The sequence below is a fragment of the Haliotis rufescens genome, unplaced genomic scaffold (genome assembly GCF_023055435.1).
Source record: "Haliotis rufescens isolate VD_foot unplaced genomic scaffold, xgHalRufe1.0.p SCAF_11, whole genome shotgun sequence".
In the NCBI taxonomy this organism is placed as follows: Eukaryota; Metazoa; Mollusca; class Gastropoda; order Lepetellida; family Haliotidae; genus Haliotis; species Haliotis rufescens.
Genome location: NW_025963791.1, coordinates 8383537 through 8405154, shown reverse-complemented (window position 1 = coordinate 8405154; position 21618 = coordinate 8383537). Strand labels below are relative to the sequence as shown.

Here is a 21618-nt window from a genome sequence, read left to right as displayed (position 1 = left end):
GACCCATAAAAGAGTTTGTTATATCAGTGTGTTCGTTTTTGTGTGTTCCTTACTGTAGTTGTAAATTTGTTTAATCAAGACAACAGTTAGTATCCAGTTTGATAAAGATTAATGGTATGGAAACCAGTAAGATGATGCTTGTGCTTGTATGGTGATTTCAATTTGACATAGGTTCATTTAGGGTTTTGTATGCAACTTTAAAGTTATGAATCCAATGATTTGCGGTTTGAAAGATTCAAATACTAGATCGTATACACTCCATAAGTGAAATGCATTACCAGATTTATGTGTGTGGGAAGTAATACCAACTTGAGTGGCATTGCAAACTGGCATCAGTAGAGATGTCCAATACGAATAAATTAAATGGCCAAATGAGAGTTGCCGAATGTTGGCCCACTAGTGTCTTGTTCAAAATGAGGCCTTTACAATACTGTCTGCGATTTATCATTGTAGTGTTGAAAGATGGACAGTGTATGGTTTCATCAAAATAGCCTTGGAGCCTGCTCTAGCAGTGTGTAAAAATTTTACCCACGTAATTACGCTGCCACCGCCTTATCTGTCGACTTTCCGTGTACTGTTGGCGGCAATGCGTTCATGGCGACGTCGGTACACCATGATTCGACCATCAGTTTGATGCAGGTTACATATTGACTCGTCTCGAACCAAACAGTTCTCCAGCGCCGGTTAGGCCATGCTTGACACCACTGACGTCGCAGTTGACGATGTTGTTGCGTCAAAACACTGTCTGGTCAGATATCCTTTGCATTCCATGAATTGCTGTTGTACACCTTTGTCGCAAATGACGTCGCGGAACGAATCTGTCCGTTGCAGGCATTGTAACACGAGGTTTGTCGCGTACCATGCTGTTGATACCGATACCAATGTCTATAGATGGTGTTCTAGGACCCATTGATTGAATACAGCCGACTTATTACTCTCCGGTGTCCAATCGTCCGACGGCGTTGTTCCGTTGTGCTGCACGGGGACACTCTTGACTTTGATTTTGATGAAATCGCGGGGGATAATGACATGCACTTGACGAGGTTAACTACACTCGTGGATGAGAGCTTCAGCAAAGTAGGGTTTTCAGTTTGAAAAGAAAACAACCATTGCTGTAGCCAATCTCATTAAAATCAAATATAAGTTCTCGCTGCCGCTAAACAAAGTAGCTTTGTTTAGCGATAGCGAGAACTAAGATCTGATGTTAATGAGATTGTGCTGTAGCACACTTAAGATCGAAACGCTATGATGTACCTGAAATACTGTTCAAAGCAGCATTTTGACCAGCGAACGGCCAACTTCCTGTCCCTTTAATATGTTTGTTGTTTGGACTCTGCAATATTCTAGCTATAGGACACCCATGAAGATCCTGGTTAGAATAGGTCTTCAGTAACCTTTGCCGTAAATGGCGACTATGCTTGTCTTAAGAGGCGAGTAACCAGATCGACTGGTCAGGATCGCCGACTTGGTTGATGCATGTCATCGTTTTCCAATTGCGTAGGTCGATGCTCATGATGTCAATCACTGGATTTTCTGGTCCAGACGCGAGTGTTAATAGACCTTTGTCATGCACATAGCTGGAATGTTGCTGAGTGCGGCAGTAAACAACAAACAAACAATGAAACAAATAAGTATTTAACTCAACTCATTCATACTATTCACTGAGCACACTTAAACTTATTTTGCTTTGTTTTAATATATACTGACACTTGATCGGTACAATGTGTGACGCCGATGCCTGATGTCCCAAGCAGTGATATTGCTGGGAAAATGCTAATAGTGAAAAAGGAGGCCTAAACAACGCTCACTCACTCGCTACTGGTAGTTCAGATGAGTCATGTGTTTAGTCCATATGAAATAGAGAAACCTTAAGGCAGCAAGGGGTGATACATATGTTTGGCCAACTATTTAAAATCAATTCACATCAAGCTTTTATGAAGACATGACACGTTTATGTAAAACAACTCCTTTTTGTAACGACCATTCAGAGCTACTCCTCACCCCTGGTGTAGCCCTGGCACGCTGGTACAACCATAAAGGAGTTGTTATCCAGAAACGTTTAATGTCCATTTTCTTCCAGCTTCTAAATGCCTGTCAAAGACCTTATCAAGCTTTTGAAAAAATATTTTATGTAATTAGACAAATTAGTTTTATATATATTTGACGAGTGAAGTACAATACTATTGTTTAAGTGTTGAATCATCTTATACCTTCACACATTTTTCTATAATTATTTGTATTTTTAATTCTGAAGACCTGGAGCATTGTTAACCAATATTCAACTGGAGTCCTTCCAAAGAATATGCAAAGATGGATGAATATCCTGTTGTAAAGTGTTATTTGTGGTCATGAGCTGTTTGTACCGTTATTTCGAAAGTATAGAGCTTCATCTTCGAAGTATAAGTTTAAGTCTTAATGTAATTCCATGTCTTCCCCAGATGGGTACATGCACACTGACGTAATTGGATTCAACAGAACTTAATAGGAATATAAGCAGCAATTTATTTGAGGAACACAATTGTCAGGAACATTAAATTATTCAAGTATTGGCAATGGTCATATCCTTCATGAACAAGCAAATATTTTCAGATAATCAGAAATATTAACTCAGATCTGCATTATACAGTTATGATACGAAAGCTGCAATGACTTTTCAAAAAAAAAAAATAAGGGCTCTTATAGCTGTTTGATTTCGTTTCAAAACTCAGTATTTATCATCACACAACATAAAATATGAATGAGATACTTCTGTTGTCAATGTATCTCATTACATAATATTGAAAAGGGGAGAATTTACAAATAATTTGAACACATGGACGTCTTCCATGAAGATATGCCCTGGGACATCTGATAGCAGTGGATCTCCTACTTCTATAGCGGAAGTCCCCACTGCGCATGGTTGGAAAATACGGAAGTGTCTGACCACGCTGTTGTGTTTTGATTTTGATCGTCGCTATTTTACAGGAGTCTGTCGAGTTGACGTCAAAAGTGTTTGTGAACTGTGTAATTATGGGAAGAATAGGGAAACCACAGAAAAGTAGGAAGCACAAGAAAGTAAAACCACTAGATCCAATAAAACAAGTGGAAAGTGAAGCACGGTAGGACATTTTGAATGATATTAGGCTAGCAGGGTTAAAATTAAACGTATCTCTGCCATAGCCTGTATTAATGATATATCATAACGACGAGGCCAAATTATGCATTTATAAACGCACAGATTCAATACAAACAAATTAGGTATTAGTTGGATAAAAGTAAAACATTACATAAAAGATACATTTCTATTGACTTTTTATTCTCTTGTGTACGACTTGTCAAACATGAAAAACACATGAAAGGACTGTTTGTTTGTTGTTTAACGCCGCACTCAGCAATATTCCAGCTGTATGACGGCGGTCTGTAAATAATCAAGTCTGGACCAGACAATCCAGTGATTGACATCATGCGCATCGAACCACGCAGTTGGGTGAAAGGACTGTATTAGATGTAACAATGTGACTGAGTTACTCGGCTGGCCACTAGAACTTTGGGTAGTAGAATAATTGGCTTCAAACGACCGAGGCATATTTTTGTAATCAAGGCTTTTAGAAACAATGTCTGCTCATCTAATTAAGCTGGCAATAAGTATTTTGTAACTCATCCGTAAGAAAAGGGTTATAGCGAAAACGGCACCTCAGCAAAACGTCACCGGGCGAAAACGGCACCGATTGGCGAAAACGGCACCTCGACTCAAGCGAAAACGGCACCTCGACTCGAGCGAAAACGGCACCTTATTTTTTTTTTTTACCTTGGTCAAATGAATGATATTAAACTTACATTGTAACTTGCAAAGGCCAATAATTGTGAGATGTTAAAACAAGTTTACATTAGAAATTAGCCTCTGCTCCAACTATAATCCAACTTAGCTTATACGCAACTCAACTTATGGTGAAAACATAACATGCTTTGACGAAAGATAATAGAAATTAAACTCACATCGTCTCTTACAAACACAAATATTTGTGAAATAAAACAAATAAGAAATTAGCCCCCTACTCCAATTTAATCACCGACTTTTATTCACTATACGCTTTGAAGTTTTAAGTACCTTTACTCAATTTAAGCTGAAACTGTATTTGAGGCCTAACATGGTGCTGTCAGATCACAATTATTCACAATGGCCTTTCGATGTGTTGCATGCGAGAAGAATGACAGAAAAAAAATCAACATGCTGTATCATGTGATAACTGTGACAACTGGAACCGTACTTTCTATGGCCCGTTATAGAGAAATTTGCCGTACTGACTTCCCTTTCCGCTGTGTGAAATGCGTAGCTCCCGTCATTGAAGAGGTGATTGGTAACTTTCATGTCAGTTTCCAGTCAGAAGATACTGAAGAAATGAGAGTACCAAACCTATCGGAAATTCACATTACGGCCTCAGATCAAATACCATGTAAATAAACCCTATATATTACTACAAAAATAGTTGTTTATCGTTATTAAACATAGAGGTTCCGTTTTCGCCCGACACATAGTAGCCGTTTTCGCCAAATGCGGTGCCGTTTTCGCCAGAGAAACCGGTGACGTTTTGCTGAGGTGCCGTTTTAGCCTGCACCCATAAGAAAAACACACAAGCTTTCTCTTCAATTTGCCTCCAATAAAAAAACAAGACTGAAGCCAGTTGTTCTGTGCAGCGCTTGCGTTATCAGTTTTGCTGCGCAGAGCGCTATTGTTTTGGTTTGAGAATGTGATGCACACGCGAAAAATTATTTCATGCATGATTTAAACACACACACAACTGTTGACAAACTGTCCCTTCAACAGAGTCTGTGACAAAAACCTTTGAGTGCAAGTAAATGTACTTGTTGGGTATTGCCTTCAAATTTTCAGTTGCATTTATGATATTGAGAGAACTGGATGAAATGGTTGTGTCAAATATTTTGGCTACTGGAAACTGTCCTGAAACATCCACCCAAGCCATTTTCACCTGCTACATTTGTTCCGTAATGTTTCAAAAGCCGACTCACCCTCATGGCATCACTAGCCGTGCTTATGATTTCCTAGTTCCTTCCTATGATCCACGGGGCAGTCGGGTACCCTTGTGGTAAAAGCGTTTGCTCATCACGCCGAAGACCCGGGTTCGATTCCCGACATGGGTACAATGTGTGAAGCCCATTTCTGGTGTCCCCCGCCATGATATTGCTGGAATATTGCTAAAAGCGGCGTAAAAAAATACTCACTCCTATGATTCACATGATCCTTACAGTGTTCCCTCCCACACTTTTCCCCGTGAAGATCCGGGGTAGAATAGGTCTTCAGCAATCCATTCTTGCCGTAAAAGGCGACTACACTTGTCGTAAAAGGCAACTTATGGGATCAGGTGGTCAGGCTCGCTGACTTGGTTGAAGCATGTCATCTATCCCAATTGCGTGGATCGATGCTCATGATATCTATTACTGGATTGTCTGGTCCAGACTTGATATCTACAGACAGCCGTCATATAGCTAGAATATTGCTGAGTGTGGCCTAAAACAACAAGCCAATCCAAAACCCACACTTTTCTGTCAAAAAAATCACCCATCGAATTACTAAAAACCATGTCATTCATACCCATGAATTCGAAGTCTGACACCTTAGGCTTGTAGTTGTTGGAGTGTCATGACCTATTCAACCCTTTCTGTTCATTTCCGTAATGTCTTAGGCATGTCGAGATGTAGATTTACACTGAGTTTAACAGTAGTTCAGTCGGTTAGCTTTTAGGCTAACAATTTGAAGGTAGCCAGTTCACATCTTTAAGATTCTCCCTAAACTTGGTTGCTTGTCTTTGTGACACATGGCCTTCAGCAGAGATTGTTTAACACATGGCCTTAGACAGAGATTGTCTGACACATGGCCTTTGGCAGAGATTGTGTGACACATGGCCTTCGGCAGAGATTGTGTGACACATGGCCTTCGGCAGAGATTGTGTGACACATGGCCTTTCGGCAGAGATTGTTTAACACATGGCCTTGGACAGAGATTGTGTGACACATGGCCTTTGGCAGAGATTGTGTGACACATGGCCTTTGGCAGAGATCATCCTCACGAGAAGTTCTGGTGCTCTATTCTACAGTTTTTTCCTAACCTGGAATCACCTGTGACACAGGTGTCTGCAGTTCACATTGTCCACCTGGAATATCCATAAAATGAGACCCAAGAGAATTTTTAGATTGAATCAATTTTTTTGAAACATCTGTAAATAGAAATAAAGGCTCTTGTTGATTTTGGTGTGGTAGTATTTGACAAGACACTAGAAACTTATCTCTTTCAAAGTTTGTGTATAATAACATGTTAAGGCACGAATAAAACATCAAATCAAAGAGCATATGTTGTCATGATCGGGATTATCTCCCCTTGTGTCTTTCAAAGGTAGAGCAATTGTCTGAATAAACTTTGTAAGTCAGAAAACCAAATTTGTTTTAATCATGTTGAATACTTACCATGCTTACCCAGTGCCAGTTTGACTTACTATGCCAATATCATGTGTTTTACGCAATATAATTCTTTGATATTATAACTTCAGTGGACAAGTGAATTATGACCAAAACTATGACAAACATATTTTTACCTGGTTCCAGTGTCCGAAATAACTGCCTGCCCCCTGCCCATGGCTGGTAACTGTTCTGTTGGGCTGCATGAAATTTTCCTCCACCTGCCCGACTGTCAGATTATTTTTAGACTATAACATATTCAGTTTTATTATAACTCCTCGTATATTCTCAAGTAATTGTTTGCTTTATTTCAACTGAATCACGGCTTGATTTGTCTCTTATTTTTGTCAATCTTTCAATATTTATAATGTCTGATTGCATGCAGGTCACATTCAAGATAGGCAGGCAACATTTATCGGTCACCTGCCCAACTGTCTTGTTGGGTTTTAAAACTGCCTGGTTCTTATGATATGAATTAATGTTGGCCATTAATTTGTGTTCATGTTTTCCAGTAAAGGTCAGCTCAACCTGAAACCTAGAAATGTGGACCAGGAAATCCCCAAGAAGGCTATTTTGTTGGGAGCCTCCATAAAACGTCACGCCGCGCAGCAGCATGGAGGCGTCAACAAGAAGAGGAAGAAGGGCAAGTGTGAGTAGTGTGACGATATTCTTCTATTTGTTTTTGCATGATTCCAGCACTATATTGTCCTTCACATGTTTCTCACACTTGTGGGGGGCACGGAGGGCCCAGTCGTCTAAGACACCGGAATTCGCTGTGCAGAGTTGCTTCCCTTGGGCACGCCAGAAACCTGTGATTGTGGGTTCGAATCCCTGTTCGCCCCAGTTATGTTTCTAGGTTTGTCAGCACCATACCCGTGCTCGTGGGTTTCACCGAAGTGGTAAATGTCTTAGACCTGCATCACTTCGGGCTTTCCTCCCACATTAAGCTGACACGCCGTGATATAACTGGAATAATGTTAAAAGCGGCGTTAAACCCAACTCACTCACTCACTCACTCACTCTCACACTTGTGCTACCATACATCCCAGGGGAGAGTTAAATGAATGAATAGTGATCATGTAATTCCCCAGACACCAATTTATGTCTTCTGTAGCAGTAAGCGATGATTCTACACACCTTCATTTGAAGGAAGTCAGTAAGTACTGTTCAGGGCAAATATGAATGTTTGAAGTACTTTTTGGATGTTGGTCATACGAGTGGCAAGTCTTACATGCATTAATACTGCTATCCTGGATAAGATCAATCAGTTTATTCGGTAATAAGGCCTCAGGCCCACGTACAGATATATACAATTAAGTTTCACATCAAGTTCTGCATGAAATAATATTTAAAGGGAAGAAGAACGAAGACAGATAGCATCTTTAACATAATTGGCTAAGTTCTCAAGACAGTTTACATCAGAAGAGTTTAACATTCTAACCAGTGTGTCTTTACGATAATTATAAGTAATGAAGTCTAAATATGGGAAATATTTTGAGCGAATATCTTCATAAATAGGGCAAACAAGAATGAAATGAATTTCATTTCCAACTGCCCTTAACTTGCACCATTGACAAAACCGGAGTGTCTTATCGATGCCATCCCTCCTTCATGTGTTATGCATAATTCCCAGTTCTCCAATACATAACAGGGTAAGCATACGTCGCTTTTCTTTTGATAATTCATTTAATAGATACGGCTATCCTGGATAAGGCTTCATTGAGTAGTGTTGGAAATTGCTATATATGTAAGAAATAATGTATCATGACATATGTCTAGGAATTATTTGTTGACTATTAGATCATGGTTGAGTTCTGAATTGTTATAGTTAGATGACAAGGGCAGAGGCGAGGCGGGATGTTTATGTGATTAGTCATAGCACTATATGTTGTCTATTAGATTGAGTGGCACCTTTGATCTTACCTCCAGCCATGAGAGAATTTAGCACCGATCATTGGTAAATGAATATATATGTAAAAAGTGTAGAATTCAGGGTAGGGGGTGGGATAAACCTGGGTAGACCTTTGGAAATCTCCATGGGGACCGTAAATAATCTTTATGGTTGACAAATCAGCTTGCCCCACCTGTTAGTAGTAGGACAGTACACTGATGCATTGGTGGATTGCGATTACTTCGCACATAATCACACACTAAGTAGAAAGTATCGATTCTTACTTTAAATGAATTCTTCAATAAATGTTACACCAAACACTTATTACTTGTGAAAATGAGTACCGGTAGTGAAAACGTAAATATTTTCATCCATTGCGACATACTTGACACTGGCAACTGTAAATCGTTGTGTGTCAGGTATTTGGCCATCCTGTCTGTGAAAAAGATGGCTTACACACCACAGATAAGAACGCAGACAGGTATCATGATACATATCGGCCCATGAGCAGGGTATCGTGATACGTATCGGACCGTGAGCAAGGTATCATGATACGTATCGGACCGTGAGCAAGGTATCGTGATACGTATCGGATCGTGAGCAAGGTCTCATCATACGTATTGGATCTGAGCAAGGTATCATGATACGTATCGGATCTGAGCAAGGTATCATGATACGTATCGGACCGTGAGCAAGGTATCGTGATACGTATCGGACCGTGAGCAAGGTATCGTGATACGTATCGGATCTGAGCAAGGTATCATCATACGTAATGGATCTGAGCAAGGTATCGTGATACATATCGGATCGCACAGTTGGTGTGTTGTCCCAGCGCTAGTTCCTATGAACATGAGGGATGAATGAATGGATACCTCTCCTTTTTTCAGTTTCCATCAGTGACCCAGAAACCAGAAATGTAATGACAGTAAAGAAAGGTCAGTCCAGTGCAGCACAAAGACAAGGTGATGTCAACCATTCAACCATGAGAACACTAGATGATGAGGACATTATAGACAAGTTTATGGTAAGTACAGCTGTTTAAATGAATATGGGTATTATAAAATAGCTGATCATTGGGGCTGTATTCAATTATTTGGACCCTGTTGTGGGATCCGGGGCAGAAAAGGTCCACAACACACTATACTTATGTAGAAGCTAGCTGATTTACTGTGAGTTGAGGTAAAATGGGGATACAAGTCACATTCAAGATTATTGCACTAATATAGTGATGTGTTTATGTGGCTGCTTGTACTAGCCTGGACTAACGCCGGTTTTACAGTGCTAGCCCATTGAGCATGCCCAGATACCTAGCCACAGTATGACATGGATACCCCACTCAGACACGGTATACTGACTCCAAGCCCAACCAGTCCTTGTTTTATCAAGTGCCAGGACGGGTAACAATAAATACCATCTTTTAACTTCTTTTGTTGGATATTGTTGGTCATGAGTGATAAGCACTGGATTGTCTGTGTCCCAGACTGTAAATAAGTCAAAAAGAGTTGACATTGGGTAACAGAATTATGCTGTATACATGTAGCCAATGAAATTCTATAAAAATATTATATATTGTAGTTTCACAGAAGCGGAGACATAAATCCTACGACAACAAAAAGAGCAGAAAAAGTGAAAATGTGAGTATGGGGTATAATCAGTAGCTGTCAGAATATGGAAGAATCTGTCTCACTGCTTCGTATTCACATCCCTGAGGACAGATCCATGGTGTAGTATCTAGAGCCTCTGCCCAGAGGGCGATCCATGGCCATGTCATACCTAAAGATGTCTGTAAAAATTATTTGACAGTTACCAAAGAAACAGTGCACACATCATCTTTGACCTGTAATGTTACGTATTAGAAATTGAAATTAAACCAAAATATATGACCATATGATATGAACTGTTTGCTCTGTCAATCTGTTTGCTTTTTACGGAGTGCCTTCGCTTTGCAGGCGATCAAAAGAGCATAAGCAGAAACATAAAGAGAAGAAGAAAGAAAAAGATAGAGAAAAAGAACGAGACTTCAGCCAGTTCAAAGGTTTGAATTAGTACATCCATGTATAAACCATGACAAGAATGTGGGGTTCACAGGAATGACAATCTTGAACCCTTGACATCCTTGAACCTTTGTGTCACTGAACCTTTAACATCCCTGCTCCTTTGGCATACTTGAAACCTTGAACCTTTGACAACCTTGGACCATTGACATCCTTTTATCCAAGACATTCTTGAACCTTTGACAGCCTTGAACCTTTGACATCCTTGGACCCTTGACATCCTTGAACCATTGACATTCTTGAACCTTTGACATCCTTGGACCCTTGACATCCTTGAACCATTGACATTCTTGAACCTTTGACAGCCTTGGACCCTTGACATCCTTGAACCATTGACATTCTTGAACCTTTGACAGGCTTGGAGCTTTGACATACTTTTATCCATGACATCATGTTTCACACTCTTGTCTCTCTCAGTGGCACAGGTGGGCCAGTTGTTTTATGTGCCACAATTAGCTGTGCAGAGTTACATCTGTTAGGTATGCCAGGATCTTATGATCGTTGGTCCAAATTCCAGATTTGCCCTGATTATGTTTCTAGGTTTGTCAGGTCCATATGCATGCTTATGGATTTCATCCAGGCGGAAAACATGTAATCCCTGCATCCATTCATTTTCCTCCAACATTAGGCTGACAAGCCAAGATAAATCTGAAATACTCATCAAAGCGGCATTAAACCCAACTCACTCATAGAGCAGAACAGAATGCAAATGTTGACATGTATTTTCACTGCTGGTGTATAGTCAACATGGATGTTAGTCATTGCCAGTGATTGTATCTTGAGTATATTTTAATGACATAGGACTTTTTCTCACATCCCTTTCCAAAATTGTATATTTCTTTCTCAAAACTCCCCAAAATGTGATGTTGTTTTCGGTGTTAATGTATTGTGCTCTCATTAAGAATACCTAATCAGGTTTGTAAAATAATAATGTAGTTGGAAGATCCATGATATGACTGAAAAGATTCTTTATGAATATAATGTTGATGTTCCTCCTTACCTCCTGCTTCAGATGAGGTACAATTCGGGGAAATAGTCCATGCTCCCCCAACTCTGTCTGTCCTCCCACGCAAAGCACACACAGAACAAGGAGTTCCTCGGGTAAGTAAAGCACACAGAAAGAAGAACTGTTGAAGCAAGCAGTGCACACAGGAAGCTCCAATGGTAAGCAGTGCACATGCAATAAGAGGATACCAGGGTAGGAAATGGACCCAGACAATACTCTCCCAGGGTAAGCAATGCACACAGTACAAGAGGATACCATGGTAAACAATGGATATTAAGTAAGCAGATACTTAGGAAAGCAATGCACACAGAACACAGAGGTGCCAGGTTAAGCAATGGATGTGAAGTAAGCAGATACTAAGGTAAGCAATGCGCACAAAACACAGAGCCCTAAGGGTAAGCAAGGATCACAGCACAATAGGATACTGTGGTAAGCAATGGATATAAAGTAGCACATGCTAAGGTAAGCAATGCACACAGAACAGAGCTCCCATGGTAAGCAATGGGTACAAAGTAAGCAGATACTAAGGAAAAGCAATGCACACGGAACACAGAGCCCTAAGGGTAAGCAATGCATATAAAGAAGCACATATTATGGTAAGCAATGCACACAGAACAGAGGTCTCAGGTTAAGAAATGGGTACAAAGTAAGCAGATACTAAGGAAAGCAATGCACACGGAACACAGAGCCCTAAGGGTAAGCAATGGGCACCGGACACAGTTCTGAGGGTAAGCAATGGGCATAGGTCACAGTTCTTAGGGTAAGCAATGGGCACAGGACACAGTTCTGAGGGTAAGCAATGGGCATAGGTCACAGTTCTGAGGGTAAGCAATGGGCACAGGACACAGTTCTGAGGGTAAGCAATGGGCACAGGACACAGTTCTGAGGGTAAGCAATGGGCATATGTCACAGAGCTGTCAGTGTCAGCAGTGCACACTGAACAAGGACCTCCAGGATAAGCACAGAATGTGGTGTTCCCAGTTTTAATCATTCACTTGGAATAAGGTGATTTGTAATCAGACAGGGCTTCAAAGGTGTCTGATAATTATTATAACATTGCTGGCATTTCCCATTTCAGCCAGGTAAGAAGTCCCTGTTGTTGAAAGACATCATCACAAGCAACTCCAGCCACAGTCAGCAGACGCCCTCGGGTGGTAAGGGGGGGCGGCGTGAGCTGGGGCAGACGGTCAAGAGGAAAACCCTGTCCATGGCACAGCAACACATCATGGACTTCGAGAGGGAGAAGGCTGTGCAGCTCTACAGGGAGTTGAAAAATAAAAAGATGAACAGATTTAGCTGAAACTGAAGGCTTTGTCATGTGTTGAGATGGGGACTTGTTTCTGTCCCCGAGTGGGTATGGTTTTACCCCGCTTCTAGCAATATTCCAGCAATAACATGGTGGGAGGTGGGGTGGGGCTGGTGCACCCGGAAATGGGTTTTACACATTGTAACCATGTTGTGATTCAAACCCAGGTCTTTGGCATCACAAGCAAACACACTAAAGTTGGGGCTGTTAGGTGATCTTGTAAAATCTGAAGTTTCTGATTGATAATGTGCAGGGTGTTTGTATGTTGACCTGCACATGAACATTGGCCCATTGTTTTTGAAAGAGCAAACCCATTTTCACTGTTTTCAGGAGGTGTCCTGTTACTATTGACATTGTGAAATAAATACAACTGTGATTACAGAATTCTGTTCACTGTTGCAACACAAAATTGTTGAACAGGTGACTGGCACATTGGAAATTACAACCAATGGACCTGTTTTCCATCTTTTTCGTCCTGTTCTTTTTTCCACGTGTCAGTATTTTTTAGGAGTGACAAATGTTCAGTACTGCTTTTGGCATGAAGACTTTCATGGATAATAACTTCTTCCTTGTTTCTAACAATGTTTCAAGACTACTTCTTGACACTATATTCATCCACCTGAAGTTTCATGTATTTATGATCTACCAATGTGTCAATGTCCAAGACTTTATTTATTATTAAAAGTACAGTGAGCTTATGTTGTGGCCTGATTGTCTGTTATCTGTCCTAAACATCAGCTCTTCAGCAAGCCACTGGACCAATGAAGCTGAAACTTACTGATTCCCACCAATGATGACATCCCAATTTGTTCAAGAGGTTCAAATTTGGTTTTCAACATGGTTGCCACGGCAGCTCGATGCTCATGATCAATCACTGGATTGACTGGTCCAGACTCGATTATTTACAGACCGCCGTCATATAGCTGGAATATTGCCGAGTGCGGCGTAAAACAACAAACAAACATAATAGTACTTAAGGGTATGTACCTCACCGATCACACAGTTCTTTGATTATCTAATCATGTTGAATAAAAAATGATAAAAGAATATGTTGTATTCTGGCAATGAATTGATTAGGTTTAACTGAGCTGGTTAAAGCGTTAGCTCTTAATGCTAAAACCCAGAGTTCGATCCCTAATAACTACAATACGCGAAGTCTATTATCGATGGCCCCGATATTGCTTGAACACTGCTAAAATGAAGCAATGTCACACTCAACCCATGCATGGATGGATGAACGGTATGGCTTATTCGTGAAGTGTGATGATACTGATGTCTTACATATTAATGTTGATAGATATCTTGTGTCTGTGTTTCCCCGTGGGGTTCCGGGTTAGACAAGGTCCCAGCAACCTGTGCTGGTCGTAAGAGGCGACAAACTGATCAGGTGGTCAGACTCGGACACATGGTTGAATGTATGTCATCGTATCATAAGGCTTACAATTTCAATCACTGACTTTACAGGCCGTCGTCATATAGCTGGACTTTTGCTTAGTGCAGCGTTAAACAACAAACAAACATAAATTGCAGCTATTGAACACAGACAGTTATAAACAAATAACAAAGACATTGCTTTTAAACTATAACAGTTGTTATTTGATCAACAAAATGAACATTAAATAACATTAACATTTGTTTCTTCTAAACAGTTTGGTAAATCGACGAAAGAAAGATTTTGACTTTTGTACATTTTGTTTCTGATTACAAGTTTCTATTGAATTGGTTGTGCTTGGGGACATATGTTCCCTTGATGACAGACTACTTTGAGAGAGTTCATGATGTCTTGTTGACCCTTTGTCTTGTTCACGAGGTATGTCATTCTTTGATTGGACAATGTGGTCAAAGCACGTGGTCTGTGTAGCTCCTGATCTCTGAACAAGTCCAATACCCTCTCCCTCTCCTGAATGTACACGCAGTCTTTCAACACTCAACATGTCCACCTCCTTCACCAAGCGATCCACTTGCTCCCTGAGGGAGACTTTCTCCTCCGAGAGTTTTCTGGCTTGTCTCCGAAGATGTTGGTTCTTCAGTTTCAGACATTGGGAACGGAGTCGTGCATCTCGTAGGTCAGCCCGGAGAATGTCCACCTCAACCAGGGCAGCCGTCAGCTGCATGTGGAGGTCGAGCTCTTTGCCAAGTTGTTTGTCCTTTTTACTACAGTCCCATTGGAATGGTGGCTCGGGACGAATAGGTCTTGGTTTTATTGTGACGTGTTTGGGAACCAAATCGTGGAACTCTGAAATTGCAATAATCGAATTTAGTATATAATCAACTCTATGGTAAGTCTAAAACATCAGCACATATACATTTATCGTGTTAAATAGATAAACTGGCAGAGAAATTACAGTTAATACAGACTTTTTAAACGAAGTTGCAGGGATATGATAGTTGAAAGCACCCACGGCATACACACAGGCAGACAGACATAGACAAATAGACACACACACACACACACCTATCGGTTCTGTACGTGCAAAACACTCCGCCACCTCGGAATCAAACCCCTCACACTCGGACACGGTCAGACGCTTTGCGACTGGTCTTGGTTTTATTGTGACCTGTTTGGGAACCGAATCACGAAACTCTGAAATAAAAATAACCAGATTTAGTATTGAATCAATCAAACTGCCAAGTGTGAAAGTTATACCGCGTATATATCTACGTATAAAATTAAGGAAGTGGCAGAAATACAGTGGTTGATTCTGAAACACTTTTCAATTGAAACAGAAGTTGTAGAGTTGAACTCTGTTATTATATATAACGGCACACACCTGTCGGTTCTGTACGTGAAAAACACTCCGCCACCTCGGAATCAAAGCCCTCACACTCGGACATGGTCAGACGTCTTGTGGCTGGCATTATTCTTCGATAATCTCGATAAATGAAGAGCGTACTGCAGTGCTGCTGTAGCTTGCTGAGACTATGTCAGACAATGGCGTGACGTCACAATATCGCCTAATGACGTCATAGCGACGTCTAGTCGGTGGATTTCGCTGTCGTCCGTTCGGTGGAAGTACCTTCAGAACAGGTCGATATATTTCGTTGTGAGTGTGTTCCGATTGCTGAACATCAGCCAAGACATACCATCATTGGATGCTCTTTGTTCTTTGGTATAATGTCTTCAAAACAAGCATCATATCATGGGCTAATATTAAAAAGATAATTAACAATCTAAATTCAAAAGCCGCAAAAGGTATTGTCTATATTTCCATGTTTTTTTTCTCAAATGAATTTCGTTTTCGGAAGAGGTTTATTTTTATATTGTGAGCTATGTGATATTGTCATCAGTGGTTAGGCTTTTCACAACTGTCTATATATCTGTAAATCTATTCTTGCGCAGGAAAGCAACAGGGAAATAATTTGGTCTTCACCTTTTAAGACCACACCGACTCGTAGTTCATGATTATAGCAGATGGCCCAGTTGTCTAGGACACAGTAAGACGCTGGGCAGACATGCTTCCTTCTTTGACGTAGCATATGCAGTTAGGATACTCTGGACGTTGGTTCTTGGTTTGTCAGCACCTTACAATAGGCCAGAGGATTCTCACTTTGTTTATTAATAGTTTTCAATGTTTGCAATTAACAAAACAAACTAATTCTTAAAGAGAGCCTTGGGGGTACGGGTGGCCGGTCGTCCGAGTCGTTTGGGGCGCTTAAAGTCGCTGTCCTCTCGGCGTGTCATAATTCGATGATTGTGGGTCCAATATCAAGTTCATATTCGTGCTCGCGGGTTTAACCAAAGTGACAAAATATTAATGTCCTACAGAAATGGTTTTCCAAAGGCATTCCGCCCAATTCTACAATATTATATGTCTGTCGGTCAGAATATGCTTTGCTTGTTTGTTGTTTAACGCCGAACTCAGCAATATTTCATCGATCCACGGCGACTAACTGATCGGGTGGTCCGGCTTGCTGACTTGGTTGATGCATGTAATCGTGTGCAAATGCGTAACTCGATGCTCATGCTGTCAATCATTGGACTGTCTGTTCGAGCCTCGATTATTTACAGACCGTCGTCATAAAGCTGGAATATTGCTGAGTGCAATGTTAAACAAGAAAGAAACACAATGAAGAATCCGAAGAGAATTTTGTTTTTCCACAATAATGTTGGATCTTCCTTTACAGACGTCCAGGGGCGCCTTCCTCATGGCAATCCTAACACAAGACTGCGTAACTTTAATTTCAGTACAAAAATCGCTTTGGGGAACCAGGCCCAGACCAATATTGTCTAAATTTTCCCTATTGTCTTGTGCTATTCCCTATTTTTACGTGTACTATATTTGTTCATTTGAACAAGTGAAGTACTCGCCTTGGTAACAGTTGAACTGATTGCTTCACTAAACATCAACAATATCTATCGTAAATAAAGATACAAAATTGTTTCCATAATCATAAGAAATGTCTGCTGAAAGACGAGTCCATTGTACGATTCAGACTATATCTTTAACGTGTTTGTGAATTACATGTACTATCAAATAGAGGTGACACCAGGTGTTCGCGAAAAGGTGAGCCTATCCTACCCCACCGGTGGCACTCGTCACGCACACATGGAAAGGCAAGTCAAGTTTTCGCCTGAAAGACCACAGGAACATATGGTACATGCCAAAGTAGGGAATTACATCGGACATAATAGGGAGAATAGGACAAGGAAACTAGGGAAAGGCATCGTTTAGAAAATGTGGCCTGGGCCTCGTCCCACAAAGCGATATTAATGCTACGAATATCGTAAGTCCATGTTAAAGTAAGGGAGTTACGGTAGTCCTAGTGCAAAGATCGCTTTGTGAAACGGGGCCCTGGGCTTATGTATAGGAGGATCTGACAATATTGTGGAAAAACATAATTCTCATTGGGTGAATTGATATTCACATTGTTTAGGTCAATGTACTTAAATGTGTTTAACAATCTGAGACATCGTGACCGACAGACACTTAATATTGTAGAGTTGGGCTCAACGCCGCTTCGAACAGCATTTCAGTTATGTCACCGCCTGCCAGTATTTTGTGGGAGAAACGCCCAAAGTGATGCAGGTCTTAGAAATTTGTCACTTTGGTGAAACCCACGAGCACGACTATGAACCTGTGATTCGAACCCACGATAATCGGATTCCAACACGAGTGGATAGCGAATTGCAACGCCTTACACAATCGGCCACCCGTACCCCACAAGCGTCTCTTTAACAGCTCAAGATCCAGGTTGTATTGTTCATTGGAAACATTACAAACTGTGTGCTAATTAAATTCATTCGAAAAGTAGATAATGGTCAACATATTCCAACAGAAGGATATATATGCACATCATTTATGATGGATAAACGTATTTCCAGTAGCACTAGATAATAATTTTTCCAATGTACCAACTACATCAAATGTTCTTAGTATCTTATAATTTTCAGTCATCATTATCAAGTTATCGGTTATCGGATGTCCGTCTAAGGATGTAAATATATAGACAAACAGCTGTTTCACTGCCAACAGTTAAGCTTTGTCGTAGAATGAATCTATGAATGAAGTGAATGTCGGCTCTTTTTTTCAAAAAGCTTCGACGAATTTGGAGCTAATCCAATTACCGAAATAGAAGTATACCTCAAGACGAGCTTCGTTGTTCAACGCCATCTTTTATTTCAACCCAAAGGAAGTCACTCTCGTCTGCAAAGGCTAACGGGTGTTTCTCCCCTAGACCGTTTCCTAATTTACTAATATATAATTCAAAATGTTGAAATTACAACTATAACCATCAGAACAAAGTTACATCAATTGAAAGTAAACCTCTTCTCGTGTAGATGCAAAATATGAATTAAAAACAAATATCCTGTGATATATAATTTGTCCTCGCCCCTGTGTGTTCTGAAAGCATATAACCCCCGTCTAGTATATTATTTAGGAACAATGTTTCAATTTCTGTTGCAATTTCTTTGTGGTAATTTGGGACATTATTTACATTTTACATAAGCAAAGTGGAATCCTCCAGTCTATTGTATGGTGCTGACAAACCAAGAACTAACGACCAGAGTAGTCTGTACGCCTAAGAAGGACGCATGTCTATACAGCGTCTTGCCGCGCCCTTGACAACTGGTCCATTTCCTATAATCATGAACTACGAGACAGTGTCGTCAAAAAAGGAAAATTTCCAAACTTTGGGAGTAAACATTCATAGACATGCTGTTATTTAACTGAAATATTGTTGAAGGTGGCGCTAAAACTATCTCCCTCACTCATTTTACCTGTAACACAGAATGTTCTTTTCAACGGCCAATCATATATTTGAAACATTTCAATTTGGTGCTGACCAAATTATATCCCTGTTGCTTTCCAACACTGATGACATTATCACATAGCTCACAATATAAAAATAAACCCTTTCCGAAAACGAAAATCATTTGAGAAAAAACATGGAAATATAGACAATACCTTTTACTGTTTCTGAATTAAGATTGTTAATTATCTTCTTAATATTAGCCCATGATATGATGCTTGTTTTGAAGAAAGTAACGATTTTTTACCAAAGTACAAAGAGCATTTCATGATGGTATGTTTCGGCTGATGTGTAGCAATCGGAACACACTCACAACGAAATCTACCGACCTCTTCCGAAGGTACTTCCGCCGAACGGACGACAGCGAAATCTACCGACTAGACGTCACAATGACGTCATTAGCTGATATTGTGACGTCACGCCATTGTCTGACATACCTTCAGCTATCTACAGCAGAACTGCAGTACGCTCTTATTTTATCGAGATTATCGAAGCATTATGCCAGCCACAAGACGTCTGACTGTGTCCGAGTGTGAGGGCTTTGATTCCGAGGTGGCGGAGTGTTTTTCAGGTACAGAACCGACAGGTGTGTGCCGTTATATATAATAACAGAGTTCAACTCTACAACTTCTGTTTCAATTGAAAAGTGTTTCAGATTCAACCACTGTATTTCTGCCACTTCCTTAATTTTATACGTAGATATATACCCGGTATTACTTTCACACCTGGCAGTTTGATTGATTCAATACTAAATCTGGTTATTTTTATTTCAGAGTTTCGTGATTCGGTTCCCAAACACGTCACAATAAAACCAAGACCAGTCGCAAAGCGTCTGACCGTGTCCGAGTGTGAGGGGTTTGATTCCGAGGTGGCGGAGTGTTTTGCACGTACAGAACCGATAGGTGTGTGTGTGTGTGTGTGTGTGTGTGTGTGTGTGTGTGTGTGTGTCTGTCTGTCTGTCTATTTGTCTATGTCTGTCTGTCTGTGTGTATGCCGTGGGTGCTTTCAACGATCATATCCCTGCAACTTCGTTGAAAAAGTCTGTATTAACTGTAATTTCTCTGCCAGTTTATCTATTTAACACGGTAAATGTATATGTGCTGATGTTTTAGACTTACCATAGAGTTGATTATACTGAATTCGATTATTGCGTTTTCAGAGTTCCACGATTTGGTTCTCAAACACGTCACAATAAAACCAAGACCTATTCGTCCCGAGCCACCATTCCAATGGGACTGTAGTAAAAAGAACAAACAACTTGGCAAAGAGCTCGACCTCCACGTGCAGCTGACGGCTGTTCTGGTTGAGGTGGACATTCTCCGGGCTGACCTACGAGATGCACGACTCCGTTCCCAATGTCTGAAACTGAAGAACCAACATCTTCGGAGACAAGCCAGACAACTCTCGGAGGAGAAAGTCTCCCTCAGGGAGCAAGTGGATCGCTTGGTGAAGGAGGTGGACATGTTGAGTGTTGAAAGACTGTGTGTACATTCAGGAGAGGGAGAGGGTGTTGGACTTGTTCAGAGATCAGGAGCTACACAGACCACGTGTTTTGACCACATTGTCCAATCAAAGAATGACATACCTCGTGAACAGGACAAAAGGTCAACAAGACATCCTGAGCTCTCTCAAAGTAGTCTGTCACCAAGGGAACATATGTCACCAAGCACAACCAATTCAATAGAAACTTCTAATCAGAAACAAAATGTACAAAAGTCAAAATCTTTCTTTCGTCGTTTTACCAAACTGTTTAGAAGAAACAAATGTTAATGTTATTTAATGTTCATTTTGCTGATCAAATAACAACTGTTATAGTTTAAAAGCAATGTCTTTGTTATTTGTTTACAACTGTCTGTGTTCAATAGCTGCAATTTATGTTTGTTTGTTGTTTAACGCTGCACTAAGCAAAAGTCCAGCTATATGACGACGGCCTGTAAAGTCAGTGATTGAAATTGTAAGCCTTATGATACGATGACACACAATCAACCATGTGACTGAGTCTGACCACCTGATCAGTTTGTCGCCTCTTACGACCAGCACAGGTTGCTGGGACATTTTCTAACCCGGAATCCCCACGGGGAAACATAGACACAAGATATCTATCAACATTAATATGTAAGGCATCAGTATCATCACACTTCACGAATAAGCCATACCGTTCATCCATCCATGCATGGGTTGAGTGTGACATTGCTTCATTTTAGCAATGTTCAAGCAATATCGGGGCCATCGATAATAGACTTCGCGTATTGTAGTTATTAGGGATCGAACTCTTGGTTTTAGCATTAAGAGCTAACGCTTTAACCAGCTCAGTTAAACCTAATCAATTCATTGCCAGAATACAACATATTCTTTTATCAATTTTTTATTCAACATGATTAGATAATCAAAGAACTGTGTGATCGGTGAGGTACATACCCTTAAGTACTATTATGTTTGTTTGTTGTTTTACGCCGCACTCGGCAATATTCCAGCTATATGACGGCGGTCTGTAAATAATCGAGTCTGGACCAGTCAGTCCAGTGATTGATCATGAGCATCGATCCACGCAAATGGGATTCGATGCCATGCATCAACCAAGTCAGTGAGCTTGATCGCCTGATCCCGTTTGTCGCCTCTTACGACAAACATAGTCGCTTTTTAAGGCAAGCATGGGATG

General features: G+C 40.6%; 3 protein-coding genes across 4 annotated transcripts; 2 read left to right on the top strand and 1 right to left on the bottom strand.

Annotated features, from left to right (window-relative positions):
* The first annotated feature begins 2874 nt into the window (after positions 1–2874).
* Positions 2875–13405, top strand: LOC124151748 (coiled-coil domain-containing protein 137-like). The gene is made up of 7 exons (XM_046524364.2): positions 2875–3098; positions 6963–7099; positions 9229–9365; positions 9917–9975; positions 10291–10376; positions 11408–11496; positions 12480–13405. Exons 1-7 carry the CDS (start codon positions 3010–3012, stop codon positions 12699–12701), a joined length of 819 nt encoding a protein of 272 aa, XP_046380320.2. The 5' UTR covers positions 2875–3009; the 3' UTR covers positions 12702–13405.
* An 875-nt stretch (positions 13406–14280) lies between these two features.
* On the bottom strand, positions 14281–15619 carry LOC124151732. Of its 2 annotated transcripts, XM_046524332.2 has the most exons (3): positions 15479–15619; positions 15163–15291; positions 14281–14943 (listed from the first exon to the last, which is right to left on the bottom strand). In XM_046524332.2, exons 1-3 carry the CDS (start codon positions 15564–15566, stop codon positions 14333–14335), a joined length of 828 nt encoding a protein of 275 aa, XP_046380288.2. In that variant the 5' UTR covers positions 15567–15619; the 3' UTR covers positions 14281–14332. The 2 variants fall into 2 exon arrangements, with proteins under 2 accessions (XP_046380288.2, XP_046380289.2); XM_046524333.2 differs by lacking the exon at positions 15163–15291.
* Positions 15620–19384: 3765 nt separating this feature from the next.
* Positions 19385–20729, top strand: LOC125378058. Its single transcript, XM_048392865.1, has 3 exons — positions 19385–19545; positions 19733–19861; positions 20119–20729. Exons 1-3 carry the CDS (start codon positions 19458–19460, stop codon positions 20727–20729), a joined length of 828 nt encoding a protein of 275 aa, XP_048248822.1. The 5' UTR covers positions 19385–19457.
* Positions 20730–21618: the final 889 nt, after the last annotated feature.

Excerpts from the sequence above, each read along its gene's own strand:
- LOC124151748 (XM_046524364.2), top strand. The coding sequence starts at position 3,010 with ATGGGAAGAATAGGGAAACCACAGAAAAGTAGGAAGCACAAGAAAGTA. Across the intron at positions 9,976-10,290 it reads AGAGCAGAAAAAGTGAAAAT|GCGATCAAAAGAGCATAAGC; the intron begins GTGAGTATGGGG and ends TTCGCTTTGCAG. Across the intron at positions 10,377-11,407 it reads AGACTTCAGCCAGTTCAAAG|ATGAGGTACAATTCGGGGAA; the intron begins GTTTGAATTAGT and ends CTCCTGCTTCAG.
- LOC124151732 (XM_046524332.2), bottom strand. The coding sequence starts at position 15,566 with ATGCCAGCCACAAGACGTCTGACCATGTCCGAGTGTGAGGGCTTTGAT. Across the intron at positions 15,292-15,478 it reads TTCACGTACAGAACCGACAG|AGTTTCGTGATTCGGTTCCC; the intron begins GTGTGTGCCGTT and ends TTTTTATTTCAG. Across the intron at positions 14,944-15,162 it reads TGCACGTACAGAACCGATAG|AGTTCCACGATTTGGTTCCC; the intron begins GTGTGTGTGTGT and ends TTGCAATTTCAG.
- LOC125378058 (XM_048392865.1), top strand. The coding sequence starts at position 19,458 with ATGCCAGCCACAAGACGTCTGACTGTGTCCGAGTGTGAGGGCTTTGAT. Across the intron at positions 19,546-19,732 it reads TTCAGGTACAGAACCGACAG|AGTTTCGTGATTCGGTTCCC; the intron begins GTGTGTGCCGTT and ends TTTTTATTTCAG. Across the intron at positions 19,862-20,118 it reads TGCACGTACAGAACCGATAG|AGTTCCACGATTTGGTTCTC; the intron begins GTGTGTGTGTGT and ends TTGCGTTTTCAG.